The sequence below is a fragment of the Coloeus monedula genome, assembly GCF_965178545.1.
Source record: "Coloeus monedula genome assembly, chromosome: 6".
In the NCBI taxonomy this organism is placed as follows: domain Eukaryota; kingdom Metazoa; phylum Chordata; class Aves; order Passeriformes; family Corvidae; genus Coloeus; species Coloeus monedula.
Genome location: NC_138786.1, coordinates 58267728 through 58287006, shown reverse-complemented (window position 1 = coordinate 58287006; position 19279 = coordinate 58267728). Strand labels below are relative to the sequence as shown.

General features: G+C 42.9%; 1 protein-coding gene across 2 annotated transcripts; it reads right to left on the bottom strand.

Annotated features, from left to right (window-relative positions):
• Positions 1–1636: 1636 nt before the first annotated feature.
• WDR89 (WD repeat domain 89) lies at positions 1637–18625 on the bottom strand. Of its 2 annotated transcripts, none has more exons than XM_082283646.1 (3): positions 18591–18625; positions 17903–17985; positions 1637–3253 (listed from the first exon to the last, which is right to left on the bottom strand). In XM_082283646.1, the coding sequence occupies exon 3, from the start codon at positions 3220–3222 to the stop codon at positions 2053–2055; it is 1170 nt and encodes a 389-aa protein (XP_082139772.1). In that variant the 5' UTR covers positions 3223–3253; positions 17903–17985; positions 18591–18625; the 3' UTR covers positions 1637–2052. The 2 variants fall into 2 exon arrangements, with proteins under 2 accessions (XP_082139772.1, XP_082139771.1); XM_082283645.1 differs by lacking the exon at positions 18591–18625 and adding an exon at positions 18363–18529.
• Between the last annotated feature and the right edge of the window lie 654 nt (positions 18626–19279).

Here is a 19279-nt window from a genome sequence, read left to right as displayed (position 1 = left end):
CAAACTGGTCTTCAAGAAATCAAGCAGGAGACAGACCCAATGACTTTACTCCACTGAATGTGTCAAGATACCAGGAAAAGAGTGGATAAACATCTAAAAAGCAAGTTATACACTGTACCTGCAATGAAATAGGTCTCAGAAATCATCCTTCAGTCCCCCACCCCCAATTTGGCACTGAACCAAGTCAGACCCACGAGGGCTTTACAGTGAATTCAGAGGGGCCTGAAGCTTTTGGTCCACTCGGTTACACAATAGGCAAAAAACAGGGACCTGGGATAATAAATCTTGGGAGTACACATGATCCAGGTGCATCACAGCCCTGACACTCACTACCCACCTCATCTCAAAATAGCAAAATGTTATTTGGAAAGCAACAGATAAGGACATTGGGAACAATATGAATTTAACACAAGTAATGAAAAAAAAAGTGTAGAGAACTGCGATTTTAAATTGAAGCTGCACTTTTAAATAACCAGCAGTAACAAAACCAAGTGAATCATCTTACTTATCACCAAGAGGCAAACCCAAACCAACTATGGATTCACAGTTGTGGCTAAAGGGTATTAACAGTTTGTGAAACATCATGTGGAAACTCGATACTTGTGGTTGAAAAGGATTCAATTCCGGAGATGATTCAGGCATCTTCAGCACAGCTGTAACCTAGAGTACACTAGAGTATCTTCTGTACCTCAGAAACTGTCTCTAAACTCCAGGATAATCCTCTAAACCTGATGTTCAGGACTTGTTCTGAAAGAATTACCTATCCACTCTCAAGGGAAAAAAAAATAAACCAACCCCTCTTAAATCCTTTGCCAGCTAATCTGTAACAGAGCAATTCATAACACTCTGGTGCTGGTTTCAGTTGTAGTGCACATGTGTAACTACAGCCTAAATACCACCACCATTTACCTGCAGTGGTCCTGGAAAGGCTGGAGGTGAGTGTGCATGAAGAGCCAGGGGCACAGGTTGGAGTCTGCCAGCAAAGAAGAATAAGCATAAAGTCTCACCCATTTTACAAGTACAGGGCTGTTTTTGCACCATGCAATGGGTATTCGATGAAATAATAAAACAAAGCTCTCCTGGGGAGATGTCCAAACATAAAACCTCTCTGCAGAGAGAAACATTTCTTAAAGGACGCAGGCTGACCTCTAAAATATTTTGTTAGAGTCTCCTCATATCAGTCTGTTCCTCCATTAAGTAGTCTCTGAAGGCAGTGTTCATTTTTGGGTTTCAGCATCCCCACCTGGCATGTGATACTAGTTTCTTTCAAGTCAGGGTTTGGGATTTTAAGCACCACTAGTGTAATTACACCCACCAGTTTCTCCAACTCACCAAAGATCTCCCCAGTCTTCCAGGAGCAATTAGGGGGAGAGAATGAAGCTGCTTGCAAAATTCTTGGGTATTTTCATGCAGGAAATAATGCCAGTTTAACAGTTCTCATACTCATACAAATTAGCTGCTGTTTGGTTGAATACATTCATATCTGCTATGAAAAATATGGCTCTATCAGCTGCTTCTTTATGAGCTTGTTCTAAACCAGTGACATGACAGTGCAAAACTACTTATTTTCTGTTTCATCAAGAAGTAATTCCTTCAGGCATTAAGATGTGACATAAAATCTTTTACTAAATTGAGCAATTTCATTAAGTTTTCTGTGAAGAAAGCAAAATACAGCATGGAATACAAAAGCTTTTAAAATGTGCCAGGGAATATCATTGAAAAGGTAACAAACTATGCAAGCCACAGGCCTGTCTTATGTATTTTAAACATTGTCTGAGACATGAAATAACCACAGAAACAGTTTTATATAATATGATTTAACATTGGTTGTTCAAGAACTCAGGAGAAAATGTTTACTCTTTTCTGATTAATATTAGCAACTTAAAAAAAAAATAAAAGGCATTCTTCTGATGACTGAAATACATTCCCAGGGGGAATTCAAGCACCACAGCTCTTTCCACAGAAAACCTCCAAACAAAACATGGCCAAGTATTGCCTAGAGATTAAACACCAGGAAAGCTCTACACAGCAGAGATTCCCACTTTAGGCAATTTACTTTTTCCTGCTTTTGAGGGAGGTGTTGTGAACTCTCACTCTCTTCTGCACAGAAGAAGAGACCTTCAGAGATGCTTTCTTTGTGAGGGACCTTTCCACAGCTCCAGGTTTCCATAGCAACAGCTGAGCATCCTCTCCACCCGTCAGCAGAGACTCATCCGTCGGGCTCCAGCAGAAGGAGCGGACGGTGGCCGAGTGTCCACCACACAGGGTCCCCACCAGGCTCAGGCCATCGCTGCTGCAGCTGATCACATGGATGTTTCCTGTGGAGGTTCCCCCGATCAGGAAGAGTTTCCCTGCCTTTTCGTGGTACAAGCCACCCACCAGGTAATGCAGGCCGTGGTTTTCAGCACAGACTGACTCTCTGACATCCAGAACATGCAGCAGGGTTATTGGTTCTTCGGTGTCCAGCTGAGCCATGTCCCACCAGCAGAACCCCTCATCGTGTGTCATGCAATAGACCTGTTTGTAATCTTCCCCAGACCAGCCAAGAGAACTCACTGATGAATCTGAATTGCAAGTTGATATCAAAGCATCATCTTCATTATCCTTGTTGATGTCAAACACATTCACCAAGCCATCAGTTGACCCAGACACTACCAAATTGGGTTGGATAGGATGGAAACAGATTTTAGTGATGTCATCATTGTGGCTTTCAGAGTAGACTCCCAAGGGTTCTTTAGTTGTGCTGGCACAGTCTGTAATGCCTCTTGCATCCCAAAACACCAGAAACGTGTCCTTATCAACTTTTTCCGTGCCGGCACAAACAATGAGGTCACTGCAGCTGACATCAAAGCTGATGAAGACATTGGAAGGATAGCCACTGAACACCTGCACAGGCTTCTGCGTGGCTGAGCGAACATCCCAGCACTTCACTGTGCCCTCACTGCAGGCTGAGAACACCACACTGTCACACACATGTGCAAACCTGACCCCGCTGAGGATCCCGGGATGGCCGCTGTACTCCCGCAGGAAGTGCAGCGTCTCCCTGTCGTACACCCTGATGGATTTATTGGAACAGGAAACTGCCACGAAGCGGCTGCTCCCGGGCTGGGCAGCTGTGGAGGTGTCAATGTCCAGCAGGTAGGCGGGCTCCTCGCTGGGCACACAGCGCCTGGCTATGCGCAGACCCGCCAGCTGCTCCTCCACCTTCTCCACTGCCGTCATCTCAAACGCTCTCCGCAGCCTTGCCAGAAACCTGGAATAAATAAAAGAAAAGGAGAGTTTTAACTACAGCATTCTTAAACAGTGTTAGCTTTAAGTACACGTATCACGTATGAGAAAGCATCTCGTGCAGAAGTGATGCGTGGAGCTAAAATTCAATTATCCCAATGTCCTGCCCACCACAACTTCATTCACAGGAACACAGAACAGGAAAGGGCTCCCTGATTCAAGGAGTTCAATCTCTCACATCTGTAAGCACTACACCAGATAATCCCCTTAACAGATTAAACAGTCTATCTGGGAATCCTGGGAGAGTCACTTAGCTAAATTTGCTTTATTATTTTTATAAAGTAAGGTGATGTTCTCCACAAGTGGAAACAAAATTAAGTCACCCCCTCTACCTGAGGAGGAGTAAGTTTTGTTCTAGGAAGCACAGCCCACAAACAGCTGCAACAGTACGACTGCAGGAGACTTCTTAAGTGAACTTCTGTGCTGAGGGACGTGCACAGGGGAGGCAGAGAACAAGACCAAAATTACACAGCACTACAGCCTGAAATGGCCTGGTGAGGTAATTTTACAAGTATTTAGGTGCCCAATGACGCACAGAAACACCTGCCAGCGTATCATGGACCACCTAAACGGGCTACGTGACGTGGAATTCACTGCAATTAAGCACCTCAACGCTTTCTGAGCCTCCGGTAAAACCACAGAACACTGATGTTTAGTGAAGCTGATAAAAATCTTCCCTTCAGAGGCAATTCCTCTCTGGCACTGCTGAACCTCCCTAGAAACCCAAACTATTTCAGTGATGCACACAAATGCAAACTTTACCCAGCAAAACCAAAATTAAACAAATTTCTCCTGATCCTCTCATAGATTCACTTCTAAAATATGCTCTAAAAGGAAAAATACAGTTTTCCTTTCTATAACACACCAGAAAATTCTATTCTGTAATTGCAGTAAAGATACCATCAATTCAGAGTCAGAAAAAGCACAGCAGTATTTACATTTTAAAGAGATATTTGCAATGGTTTTAGTGGTTCACAAACTACAGCCATTTTTTAAAGAAGATGCAGGTATGTTAATACAGTCATCCACTTCTGTTAAAAACACACATTCAATTAGACCACTATTCTGTGTTTAAAAAGAATCAAAACCCAAACATTGAGGGAATCACAGCAGGTTTTAAGGGGTCAACACTCCAGTGATTTCTCACTGGTACTGATATTTCCTTAAGGTCTGGGCCAGCAGCCAATCCAAGGTACCACATGCACGAAACGACCCTTTAAAAAAGAAATCCAAACAGAAATGGAGTAAAAATCAGGCAGACACAGAATGCAAGAAAATATTCTCATGCCTTCCCAGCTGTTTTATCATCAATTTTTCTGCAAATTCTTCAGGCTGGATTTTTAGGGGCAGAATGTGCAAGTTTCCATGTATTACTTGCTTTAGCCATAATTATTTTAATGGCCCATGAGAGACCAAAAACAAAGGAAAAGTTGCTATGACAAAGCTGCATTCTGCTTTTTTTGTTCTTGGTGCTGTTTGTGGTTTCAGGGTTTTGCTTTCCCTCCTCCTCTGGTTTGGTACACACAAATATTCACACCACCATGTGACAAACAAGCAAATTCTTAAAAAACAGCTTAAGTAGGCACACATAAAAACTTAATTCCCAAGTCACAAGTAATCTCCCTAAGCGATTTGCCTCACTAGTATCCGGACAATGAGGTCCCCAGGTTAATCTTCTACATCAAAGCAACCTTTCAGAGAACATCTACCAGTCATTTTTGCCATAAAATGCAGACATCCTGTGGAAACTCCTTTCCCCTCTGAAGCAAAGGAGTTCAGCGTGTTTTCTGGGATTACCCTGTGTACAACCTACCCACTGAACTTGTTCCTTACTTACTTTTCTGGGTACGTCCTCAAATGAAACAAGCTTTTACTAGAACTATTACATAAAGCCAACTGTTCTCAAATGCTGTTTGCCACACTGCTTAAACACAAAACTGTTAAACATCCATGCAAATTAATAATATAAACTGAAGAAATAAAATATTTTAACATTATTAATTAGGAAAACTACTTAATTCAATTTACTGGAGAATTACATTGGAAGCTTCTATTTAAAGAGAGTTTCAAACACACATGCTTGAGGGTGGAGAACGGAGTTTTTGCAAACCAGCTCTCCTGCAGTGCTATGGTTACTAAAAAAATCAGGTTCTCTCTGTAAATGTCTTGTAAGAAAAATGTAGTTTTCCAAGCTGACCTGAATTTTAAGCTCTAAATATTCAGACTTTGTCTACTCAAAAGGCCAAGTAAACTCAAACAGACATGTTCCTGACAAATGTCATCCATTTGGAAGGCAAGCTGCAGTTGTTTAAATATTACTGACTGTGATAGAGAATATCTTTCAATAAGCAGTTTCTACAACACTCATGTCAGAGCTTTTACTGCTGGGGAAGGTGAGGGAAGTCTACAAATACCCAGAAGTTGTAAAAAGCCAGAGTCTGCAAAAGCAGGTTCATTCAGTTTTAATAATATTTTCTGGGAAATAAAATTAGCTCAAGACAACTCTTAAACTTTTGCCCAGAATGACTTAAGTACAGCTATTCTGAAATACCACAAAACGCTGTTCATGTTTTCAGACAGAATTGCAATTTCTACCATCAGGAAGGTGAAGGGTTCAGTTTTCAATTCTATTTCCACTACAACAACTAAGAAGCCTTAAAATTGTGTTCAATGGCAGCCAGGTTTTTGCTAAAAACCCAGTAAAATGTCTGCCTTGGTAAGAAAGACTATTATGAAATTGTGATTGAAGGTTATATAAACAATTCATGCTCAAACTTCAGGGTGTAGCTGCCAGCCCTTCCTTTTCAGAAAGGGAAGTCACTGTTGTATTTTGATGGGAAAGTTTAAATGGCAGGAATAGGATCTGTGTTAAATTTATGAGACAAATAGGAAACAATGGTCTTCCAAGCACAATAGAAGATAACTAAGCACTGGAGTACAGCCACATACAGAGCACATGGTCCTCTGCACTGAAGCACTTTTAGTTCCTTAAGTTCAACAACAGAGGTATCTGTTTTCCAAAGAATCCTTTGGCAAAATCAGAGTCTTTGAAACGTGACATACTGTGGATAAAGCACAACAGCCAGTTGTGATGATCAGCGAGGAGAACTGCTCATGTTCATGTGACAAACTCTCTGACACAAAGACTTTGTAGGGCACTGACAGCTTGCTCTTGGACTGCTCCAGTCTCAGAAGAAATCACAGAGGTCACTGGCCAAAAGCTCTTCTTTCCCCATGGTTCCTCCTCTGCTCAGAATGTGAGGTAGTTCAATTAATTCAGGTTTTTCACTTTCTCCAGCTCACAGTGGCCCACAGTCTGGATCTGTAGTCTCAATACTGACAAAATCCAGGTGATGTCAAGGTGCCAGGAAACCACCACCACTGGGATGACACATTAGTACCTGGCTGAAGGTGTCTGGCTCTGGCCAGTCACTTGTCTTTGAAACAGAGGTGCAATCCCATCCCTAGGGATCACCATTCCTTATGTGGAACAGCTGAATCTTTCAGCTGCATTCACACCTGCAGCCTCCGAGCCAGGAAAAGCCACCTTCTATAAATTAAACTTGAAACTTTTGTGTTATTATAGCTAGACTTCTGGAACTATACTCGTGAATGAATTAAGTACACAGTTACATGCAACCCCTGCACATCTCCTGGATATCACAACTACCAAAAACAATAAGCTCCTGGAAGAATACTCAAAACTCATTACATCTTGGGAACTCAGAATAAATACAGTTCTCTGAAATATTTTGACCTCCAGGGCATCCTACAAGGCTCCTTTAAAAAAGAAATAAACTCAATGTTTAGAATAGAAGGCACGAAGTGGAAGTGATGCCAAAGAGGCAGGACAGGATTTTCAGATGCCTTTGTTACGTGTTTTTCACTGGTGGAGTGTAGAAACAACCACACAGCAGGACTGGAAGCAAACAGTTGTGCCAAAAGCAGCCCTTTCCAATGGTGGAGAAATGAAAAGCAAGTACCTATCTGCAGAAACTAAGCACTTAGCATTGTCCCAGCACATACTGCTGTGCTGTTTGTGCAGCCTCAGTTCAAGCCAACAGGCTCATCAGTCCTCTTCAATCCAGAACGTTTTTCAAAGGATAAACCAGCAAATCATAAGTTATTTCCCTTTTCCTTTGAGTGGTGTACAGAAGATGCTGCCAAGTTGCATAGTTCCCTTTTCCAAAAGGGAATGTTAGCTCAAAAATATATAGAACTACAAATTTTCCTTTGAAAAATACAGTGAAAATGTGGAAAAACAGCACATTCTCAAAGATTTAATCACTAATGTAAGAGTAACTTAGGAATAGGAGGGTAGAAATACATAATGAAAATGACCTGTAGTTCTGGCAGTCTTCTCTGCAGAGGTCAAATACCAAAAATAGCAAGGGATCTGAGCAGCAGTAGATGAAATCTTGCACTGTTCTTTCCTACTATAAACAATACAAACAGACCCTCCCTTTATTTTCACCATTATTAAAAGTTCAAGAACAAGCTGAGAACAAATGTGGAGCTCTGGGCAGCGGGAAGCAGCTCATGCATGCACAGGACATGTGGTTTGCATTTGAAAGCAGAGCTGCCAAGGCAGGGAGAACACATCAGTGCTGCACTTCCCTGATGCAGGAGCCTGCAGAGACCTCTCCTCACTGGCACCACTCCCCAGCAGAAGATGGATCAACAAATCATCTGGGCACTGAGGGGAAGCACAGAGCACCCCTCAGGAATGCAGAGTTTCTCCAGGACACACGCTCCCATAGCTGGTTTTGTTGTTTTACCCAAGCAGAGGGAGAAGGGGTTTTTCCAGCATTCCCACAAAGCCTGCTGAAGGCAAAGACAAGAGCATTTAAGTCATCAGGCAGGAAGGGAATAAAATGCACGAGAGGCTACACTAAAGTGCAGAGACAAGATGTAACTGCCAAGAGAATTATTTCATCCTCTCATATCAGCTACATCTCGCTTCCAAATGTAAAGCACAGTCAGAAAGAAGCTCCATGTAATTCTTCATTTGCAGCACAGAGAAAATGGTATCAGTAGAATAGAAAGGAGGAAAAAGATAAAACACAAAGTCTATGGGAAGATCAAAAAAATTACGTCTACCAAGCTACTTGCCTTTTATGAAATCAATTCCTGCCCTCCCACCAGGACTGAGCTTCAGGGTACAATCCTGTTTAGCAATGGAAAGAGGAGCTGTAGGTGGGAGACAGAACCAAGGAAATGGCCTTAAACAGTATTGGTTGGAGGGAAAAAATAAGACTCAGAGAGAATAAAGGGAAAAAGGCCCAGCTGCTCAGTGCTTTGGGGTTCAATAATTTAAAAAAAAATTTAAAAATGGAAACTACCACTTTTGTGAACTCATCTTTTGGGGACATAAGCAGGTCTTCACAGCAATTCAGAAACAAAACCTGTTTAGAATATTATACTGCACATCCATAGAAAGAGAATGCAAAAACAACTCCTGGATTGGATCAAGCATAGCTTTAAATGCATAAATCATAAAAACCATACAGTGACTATTTTCATCAAAAGAAAACTTTCAGGTTGGTTTCTTTTTTGGTGTAAGATTCTGCATTCAAACTAGAAAGACCTAGCCTGATTTTGCATCGAACACTAGAAAATATGGTGGAGACAGGTGAGATCTAGAACATTCAGGCATGCCTTCAGGTCCAAAGTGCAATGAATTAACATTCAAACTTGAGTAACTGAAAGCCTATTGACAGAAATTCATGAACCAAAGAGATGGTAAAGAGCTGCAAAAGACCAGATGGCCAATTGAAAAAGTGTAGAATAATCCAATGTACAATTATAAAACTCAAGCTAGAAAGCACTATACAAAATTATAAAAATGCCAAATCACAAATTTTGGCTTCTAAATTAAGGCAAATATTTTAAAATATGATGCTCAGATTGCTAACCTACTTTCTTAGAACAATTTAGAAGACCCTGGCATAAACATGGGAAACATAGTTTCTAAATATTCTAATAAACTGTGTAAAATAATATTTCAAACACATTTGAGAATACCCCTTTTCAATCTTCTCTTTTCATCCAATTCCATGCTGGTGACAAAGACCTACTAACAGAGGAGCCACAAAGGAAACTGTCCCCCAAATCCCACTCTGCCATGAGCAGCTGGACCCAACCAAGAACTTCCTTGTGAGGGGGAGCTTTCCTTGTACTGACATCACCAGGTAGAGGATGTGACTGCATCAAGGTGTGGATGAGGTGGTCATCCAATAAAGGAGTAATAAGAGGATAAGAGATGCTCTATTTTACTCTCATGGCTATTCTCAGATCAAGCTGACAGAAGTTGCAGCAGAAGCAATCCTATTTTATAAAGGCAGATCTGAAAGAGTCCCAGGCAAAAGGTAAACTACAGAAAGTGATATTGTAATTGGGCTATTTGTATTCTAAATTCTATATATTATGTTTTCTTTTTTTTTTTTTTCTGGCAAAGAACACTGTATTTGAAAACACTCTGAAAGCTAATCTATGCTGAAATTGCACTCTCAGAAGCCTCTGAACAGCTAAACAACAAATGCTGCGTCCTCAGGTGGATTCTAGAGGACAGGAAAACTGTCCCAGTGCTGGGCTCTGGCTTTTGCACTGAGCAAGGCTCTGCCATGGGGGTCAAAGATGAGGTTTGTGCCTGTTGCCTATAATGGAACCACAGCTATCCAGCCAGTCTGCTGCAAACCTTGAAGAGAATCCAAGTCTCAGCCTTCTGCACTTGTGCTTATCTCATCAGACCACAGCGACAACAGAGAAGTCATTTCCTTTCTCCTGTGAGCACCTCCCACTGAACCCAACATATTGAGATGACTTCTTGCAACCACAAACATAGGAAAGAAGATACAGAACTAATCAGCCTCTCAAATAACACACAGCCAACAGCTGCTGCAAATCAAACATGGAGGTTACAATGGTCACCTGCATGTAGTATTCAGTTTTGATCCATTCCCATTTCAACACAACAGCCACAAGCAGCTCAGAGGAGGTTCATGCTCGCTAACAGCATTTTCTTTTGTGAAGAGGTCCAACAGCTTTGCTGTCTGACTTGGCACTAGAGCTATGCCCCGAGATGGTTATCTCAAATAAGACAGAAATAAAGTATTTATCCAAGTGGATTTGAACAAGAACCTGGCCTACAAACACTTTCTAGTCCTGACTGTGACAGCACAGCTTGCTGAATAATTCCCAGCAAGGGGCAACAGTCACTCATCACTTTCTCAATCAATGAAACAAGGACAGTATTTGCCCAACTCACAATCCTTGGGCACACAAACATTAGTAAGTACAGTCAGCAGCAGACTTTCACAGAAAAAGCCTTGTTCTGAATGTCTACACTACAAGATACAATGCAAAAGTCACTGTGACACTGTGGTGCACCTGCAAATTCCACAATCAAAAAGTGCTCTGATGCCCTTTCAAGTTTGGGATTACAAGAAAGGACTCCAAGAGTGACAATTTTCAGGGCCATTTTAAGCTGAGCAAAACACCACATGAACAGGCAACACCAATGATCCACCCTACAGAGAAAGGTGAAAGGAAAAAATTACTTACACAACTGCATTAATAATTTAGTGACTCTGAAATAACACCATTTAATTCCTTCAATTTAGACATTGCCACTTACTACCAGCATCCTCATATAGAAGAAACCTGGAAATAAGTAAGAAGTCTTCCCAAAGATTAATAAAATTTGCTGAAATTCTTCCAAAGAATTTATTTCTAAACCACAGGAAGTCTGGGAAATTTCAGCCTGAATTCAGCAGCAACCATAATAAAAGGATATGAAGAAACTTTGCTATAACTGGAAAAAGAGCTTCTACTACCACACACTGGTGCCAAAATACCTACAATGACATAAAATCGATGTTTTATTTACTGGAATATTTTAGAAATTCTTTCACAACAGTAATTTACTTCAAGTACACTTCATTATCAGAGCTCATTCTTCAAAACACAGAACTATTATGTTTTCAAGACTCTCTTCTTAACAACCCAAGCTTAAATCAGTTGCTGGTGAACAGGTAAGAAGATAATCCCCTACATGTGCAGATATAGGGGAATACAAGACACACAACATTTGTGTGCTTGGTAATTCTAAGCCCCAACTCTAACATCACTGCCTAAGCAATTCTCTGAAGTTCCAGATGTATTGCACAGGCACAAACATCTACCAAGCCTAAGCAGGGAAAACTTCTCCTCATTTTCCTCACCTGCTTCCCCAGAACATGCAGATCACTAACATGTCTTCGCTAGTCACATCCCACAATATCCATTTTTTTATATTTAGCTACTCCAGAACATCCCCACGTCAAGGTAATTTGTCAGACCCTCTCCAGTTTCAAAGCCACAAGAGAAACTTGAGATCCCTGTGTGCCCGTGACAGTTCACAGACTATCAGTTTCCAAAACATGCTCTTTGTGCAGTCTGACAGCTGGAGGCTCTGCTGAATCTTTATCATGCCCTAAGCTCAATTTTCAATGTTTTGTAGCAGACAAAAGGAAAAGATGTCATCTAAGTGACAACAGGAGGATAGAAGAGGCTGAAATAAAGGGTTTCAAAGCTATGTTGGCTCTATCCCATATAGGAAAATTTACTTTTGAGTCTCCATGAAAGATGCTAAGGCACCAAGGATGTGGACATTGAACCCATGCAAGGCACTCTCTTTAGCTCTTCGTTTCCAGGAGCCTTTAGACAGTGCTTACTCTTGAACTATACATGGAACTCCAGCAGCAGCTTCACCAATGCCATAAAAGATAAAAATTAAAAAATAAATCAGCTTTTCCTTTCCATGATACCCAAATGCACAGTGATTTTTCCATACTCCTCTGGAACCTCATGTTTAACTGTTTTTTCACTCTAAGTAATTTAGGACTCAGTCATAAGAAATAAAATAATGAAAGGGAAGGACAAAGGAGAAAGTATGCAGGAATTCCCACTCCAGACATTCTGATCAAGAGATCTGCTGTAACCAGCAACACAGACAATCCCTGCTGGCAAATCACAACACAACTCTATGTTTTTGTTAGCACCCATGAACCCCTGGGTGGGGAACTTATTTTTCTGAGACCCACAAACACCTTTCCAATGTCTTCAGCAGCCTGTTGCCCCAAAATAAGACAGGGATAAAAAGCAAAGTCAAGAGCTTTATGCATTTTAATAACCCTGCTCTCAAGCCACGTTTGTCCACAATGCTTAAGTGAACCTATATTTCACAGGGTCATAGCAGGCTCTCAGCAGTGCTTTTTGCTGAGGCCAATGTCTTGATAATTAAGCCATAATCAAGTCAGAGAAGGAAGGGTTAGATGATGCAGGTAATGGACTGTTTATTTCACAAGAAGCCGCTGGATGCTTTGCCTTGTGTAGCTTGGCAAAGACAGAGACTGAGCAGGGATACGATTACTATCTACAAATACATCAAAGGAATAAATGCTGAGGAGGGAGGGGAGCTACTCAAGAACAATACTGGCACAAGAGTTTAAGAGTATAAACTGACCATAAATAAAATATGGAACAGAAATCATAAAGTTTATCTCACAAAATACTTCCCAATTATAACAGTGGGGGTAAAAACTTTAACTGTCTTCATCTGCTTTTATAACCTCGCCAGCCTGGCACCCAGCACTGTCCTTGCACAGCAAAGAACCCAAATGGGAAGTCAGACTGAGAAACAAGCAACTCTGAGATAAGCTGGCTCATCATTCCTTTCTGGAAGATACCACGTTGCCAGGCAGACAACAGCAAGACACAATATTTGCTCAGTCCATAGTTCCAAAAGCAGCATTAAGACCTTAGTAAGAGGGCATGTACGTGCAGAGAGAGCACGCAGCTTCCAGCTTAACGTGACCTCCTCTCCACGCCGCTGGGACCGTCGGGACAGCAGCCTAAGGACTTGAGCGTGCCCCTCCACCCGGCCACATCTAATGCCGAGGCTGTTGGCTGGAGAATCCCAAGGAGTTCGGGACAGACTGCCAGAGGCTGTTGGCTGGAGAATCCCAAGGAGTTCGGGACAGACTGCCAGAGGCTGTTATTCCGCACTCGGCCACCGGATGTCGCCAGTGACCGCCCCAGAGCAGCTCAGAGAGGGCGTCATGATTTATGTGATCCCAAGAGCATTAATAAAGTACCAGTATTTTTTCTTCTTTTTAAAAGCCTCCGTTCTTCAAATCAGACCATTAATCAAAAATGACATGCTTCACTTACAACTGTCTAGCACGAAAAACTGAAGGGAAAAAAACCAAATTCAACTATGCCACAACTTTTCTTTCTGAACCATCAGAAGTTAAAAATATACTCATGTTCTTAATAAAGTCTCATTTGGTGACTTCAATTCAGAGATTTTGATCATTCGGACTTCATAATAATGTGAGATGAGACTCCTATGTCCATGCAATCCACACATAAACATACAGGGAATGACTGACTGGTGTGCACTTGTATTTGCTCTTTTAGCATCCAGCAAATGCTGAGTCCAGAAACACCCATCACTCAAATTTTTCAGGGAAGAGGGATGAACAAACCAGACCCAGCAACTACAAACCCTTCCTCTCTCAATCTGTTACACTCATATCTATCTCCCACAAACATTCCTGAAGCAGGAGTGTTCAATGCACATGCAAAATAATAGTTGCCCAAGACATTAAACCACTAGAATTAACCTTTCTTTCTTTAAATCTGTTTTCCTCCCTTTCAAAACTGAGTCATGTATTTCCTTAGGTATCCTGACAGACGTTGAATAAACTAAAATCAAATTCTCTCACCTCAAAAAACTCCATCATAAACCACATAAACACTCAAGTAAGTTAGAAGTGCTAGTAGAGGAGCTGCATGTTTCTAAACAAGAATTTTTGCTTTCTCAGCTATCTGCCTGTCCCTTCTGATTGCACAAAGGAGCCATAACACTTAATTCCAGCTTTACCACGCATTCCCATAGCAACAAGGATACACAGATTATTATTATGAAAAGATCCTCAAATTACTGCAAAGTAAACAATATCTGAAGTTCCCTATTCCAGGTAGTGCCAGCATACAACTCCAGTTTGCCAATTTTAGTTAAATGTTGCATTGTCTTTTCACCAATTTAACTGCTCACCAATTGTACAGCACTTCTGCATCTTATTTTAATGAGAAGCTGAGCAATGCTTTTGCCTTGAAATAACAGACAAGGGAAAAAAAGAGATCTTGGTAGTTATGGCACGGTGCAGAGAGAGATGCAAGTGAAAAGTTGTTAATCAATTAAAAATACAAAAAAAAAATCAAGATTCTGCTGAAGAAAAAAGGAAATTGCAAGGAAGATTATGAACAATACAGCAAAACAATTGTTTTACTTTAAAACTGATCTTGGATTTGCATAATTTAATTTAGTTCAGCATATGAACTAGGAGTGATTTAATGCTTTTTCACAGATAAGATTCAGTTGCCATATTAAACAAAGAAGCCTTTCTTTTTGATTTTTTTATTAGGTTTTCATTTAGCTGGAAAACTACAGAATTAAAAAAAAAAAAAATACCAAGTGCCCTTTCAAGGCCACAGTACCTTCTTATATAAAACAAGTTTCAAAGAGGAAAACAATAGGAGCTAACAAGTTTTGAAATACTTGCATTCCTCTATCTGCTGCAAAAGTCTCAAACTAAACATTAAGGTCATGTCAAAACATTTTTAGCAATACCAACAGTGTGATAAAAAATAATACAAAGCCCTGATAATATTAATAATCTGCAAGAAGTGCTTTCAGACTCATGTGAAAAGGGGTGATAAAGTCTGTAAAGGGTATAAATGACAGCACAGATGGTTTATGTTACAAACAAGAATAATGATAATGTAACAGATCTTCTGGGCTTTAACACCTGACATAAACAGAAAAAAATTTATCAGACTGAAGACTTTATAGGATAATATGAACTTGTTAAAATGGACAGCTGCAAAGTTTGCTTCCTGCCAATACTTCTAAATTACTTTGACCATTGAAAAGACTCATCCTGTAAGACCTAGAAACAGGACAGAAAAATCAGAACAGCCTAATGGAATTACCAGTGTTTGTCCTGCAATTTGAGTGTGATTTTTACAGTCCTGTACACTGGCTTAGCTGCTTCTTCCCCACCCCCATTTCCACTGCTTTGTTCTCACTGAAATACTTTGTTAAAACTTGCACCAAAGTGTCAGCTAAGGCAAAAATAAATCACAGAAACAATTCAACCAAGGCAGTATTTTGGCATCAGACATCCTTCACTCCCAGTCTAAAGCTTTATTTACCAAAGCACCCATCTCCATCCCGTTTCCCAGTCCCTCCACCTCCCATTCATTTTAGAAGCCAAAAAACCACTCTCTCAGTCACGTGCAGGACATGGTATATACTTAACTAACCAGCCCTAAATTAAATGCAGGAGGAAATAAGACAGGAAAATGCACCAGCAAGAATTTATGTAATTATTTAGTGTTTAACTTCTCTGTTAAAGGAAAAGAGACAGTTGCAGGGACATGAGAAGGGGAAGAGCTCAGGGAGAAGGGGGTAGTGGGTCAGGTTGAAGTCTGAGGATGGCAAAGGCATGTTTGAGGTTGAACTTTCTAACCCCCATGGGATTGGGCAAATATGCTCTTTTTCTGCCTTTCTTACATCTTCCATTGCCCATCTTGCACCTGAACTGTTCCCAAGTCCCAAAGCACACTCCAAAACCTTGCCAAGTCTCTGATCCACAATTCTCAACACCTTTTTTTTTAATGTGTGGTGTGAAAGCCACTAATGGGTTTGTCCTCACACAGGAGAGAAGCTGAGCCCCATAAAAATCATCTTTTTACTCACCAAATAAACCCAAGCCTTAGACTGTCTGCAGAGGCAGCTTGGTATCAACACACCTGAGCATGCTGCATGGTAGTGCTGATTTCCTTCTGTTTTGCCGTTTTTTCTTTTTTTCCCCAGAAAAGCTCGGAAATACCATTATTTTTATACTTCCAGTAAAAAGCACAACAAAGCTGCAGAACCCAGCTGGGAAATGCTGCCAGCAGGTAACAACCATCTGGTCTCTCAGGAGACCTCCCATGCTGTCAAGTACAGACCAGACCCCAAGGTTTGCCTAGCAAAACTGATGCAGTGAAAGAAAAAACATTAAAAAAAAACATCTGGAAAGGTTGAGAGAATTGGGATTATTCAGCCTGGAGAAGAGATGGCTTTAGGGTGACCTAACTGCTGCCTTTCAGTACCTGAAGGGAGCCTGCAAGAAAGATGGAGAGAGACTATTTACAAGAGCCTGGAGTGACAGGACAAGGAGGAATGGATTCAAACTGAGAGAGGGCAGGAAGAAATTCTTAACTGTGAGGGTGGGGACACCCTGGCACAGGTTGCCCAGAGCAGCTGTGGCTGCCCCATCCCTGGGAGTGTTCAAGGCCAGACTGGATGGGGCTTGGAGTAACCTGGTCTGATGGAAGGTGTCCCTGCCATGGCAGAGGGTTGGAACAAGATTTTAAGATCCCTTTCAACCCAAACCATTCTATAGTTCTATGATCTTTTTTAAAAAACATTTAAAAAGCCACCTGAACGTCATCGATCATCCCATGCACAGAGGAACTCTTATGTGGAAAAAAAAATAGATAATTCTTTCCAAGAGGTCTGAGACCACAGAGGAAACAGGCAGGCCCCAGGTCATGTCAATGCATGGAGAGGCTGCCCAGGAGTTCTGGGCCCACCTTTCCCTAGAGGGCTGTTCCTTAACACCATAAAAAGATATTTGGGGGAAAACACAAACAGCTCCACCAGTCTTTAACTCTAAACAAACAGAAACCAAGATGCAAACTTTAAACAAGCACCATGTAAAATTAGCACCTAGAAACCATGGGATACACATGAACACAAACCTGTTCAGTTACTCTGCAGACAGGGACAATTATCTGCAAGGAGCTGCTCTGCACACACACTTCACTGAATCTGACTATACTCTCAAACAGAAAATATTTGGAAATACTGACAATATTAGGAAATAAAAGCCATTAACATACCTTTGTTCTGAGAACAAAGTTTTTACAGACCTAAAACCCAGCACACTAAGAAAGAGCTTGTGCTTCTGCATTCTTTCAAATATGTAACACATTTCTAGGAAAAATTAGAATTACAGGATTATAACCAATATGAGTCAGTAACACAACACAGAACTGATAATTCTACTCCCTGTACCTTGTAGGAAAAAGTTAATTCTGCAACATAGCATATTTTGAAATATCTGCTGATTATATAAAATATAATTTAAGGATATGGATATCACAGCTTTGACAGTAGTTTCTGCAACTACTTTTTTATTCAAAACCACAGAAAAGTTTCTTTTCCTTTTTTCCCAAGGGAGTAAAACAACCAAACAAAAAAACCCAAACCGCAGCTTTCATTTCTTCTTCTGACCTTTTCCAGATTTGTTTGGGTGCAGGGCTTTTTGTTTGTTTTAGACTGTTACTATTATTAAGAAAGATCCCCATCTGCACCAAACCTAGATGAGGTCAGCTGGTGCTTACCAGCATAACTTCCTAATACATACATTTTATTGAATCACACAATCATTAAGGTGCCCCTGCCCAGAGTGGGAACGAAGCTCCCAGGCTGTGCTGAGGGATGGGATAAACTCACAGCGCAAGTCGAGCGTCCTGGTTCACATCTCGCCAGCGACACAGCGCAGCTTCTCAGCAAAGCCAGCGCCGCTTCAGTTCAGCCTAACGGGAGCAGAAAGGCAGCGGTGAGGGAGGGCAGCACAGCCACAGAAGCCCAGCCCCGATGTCCAGGAGCTCGTCCGGGCCGCTGCTCTCCCGGCCCAAACCCCTTTCTGCCCCACCACAAACCGCACAGGGTCAACCCCCGGCACAGGACCCCCGCCCGCCCCTCACAGCCCTGCCCGGGATCCCCCACAGACGGGCCCTCAGGGGCACAGCGCCCGCGCCCTCCCCACAGCAGCGCCCGCGGCTCGGCCTCAGCCCAGACCTCCCTCGGCCTGGTCCGGGCCCCGCAGTGTTCCTCACCCCGGGTCCTCATCCCGGCGCCCCCAGTGTTCCTCACCCGGGGTTCCTGTCTCAGCTCCCCCAGGTTTCCTTACCCAGGATCCTTACACCGGTTCCGCCAGGGGTTCCTTATCCCGTATTCTTGTTCCGGCCGCCCAAGGAGTTCCTTGCCCGGGTTCCTTATCCCGGCCGCTCCAGGAATCCCTGTCCCTACCGGTGTGCCTTACCCGGGATCCTTACCCCTAACCCCTGCCGGTGTTCCTTACCCCGGCTGCTTATCCCGGCCGCTCCATGGGATCCCTGTCCCTGCCAGTGTTCCTTACCCGGGATGCTTATCCCGGCCGCTCCATGGGATCCCTGTCCCTGCCAGTGTTCCTTACCCGGGATGCTTATCCCGGCCGCTCCATGGGATCCCTGTCCCTGCCAGTGTTCCTTACCCGGGATGCTTATCCCGGCCGCTCCATGGGATCCCTGTCCCGGTCCCTCCCAGCCCGGCCGCCCCGGCCGCCGCCGCGTGCGCGCCGCGCTGCCCCTGCCAGCCCCGCCCCCGCGCCCTTTCCCGCCGCCCCATTGGCTGCTGCGGCCGCCATCTTCCGGCCATAGAGGCGGGGGAAGGAAGCGACGCACGGGAAGGGGATTGGTGCAAAGGGCGGAGGGGGCGGGACCGGCCGGGAAGCGCCGCTGTTTGATTGGCTGGGGCAGGGAAGCCCCGCCCCGGGGCCGCCGGCGCGGCTGCGCGCGGACGTGGCGCGGGCTCGGGGGCGGCGGGAGCCTCGCCGAGGGAACGGGGCGCAGGGAAACGGGAACGCGCTCCAGGGTGCGGGCTGGCACCCTGCGCTGGGCAGCTGGGATGTGGAGCTGGGCAGGGGTGGCACACGGAGCTGCATCCCCCAGGAAAGCAGGAACACAGAGGATTATTTCCTAGGAGGGACCCAAACACTAAGAAAGACAAGAAGGTTAATTAGGTTTCCTTTTCCTTGAGCTTGCTGTTAGATTTTCCAATTAAATTTCC

What these genes read in the sequence shown, in the direction of transcription:
- WDR89 (XM_082283646.1), bottom strand. Translation starts at nt 3,222, where the DNA reads ATGACGGCAGTGGAGAAGGTGGAGGAGCAGCTGGCGGGTCTGCGCATA.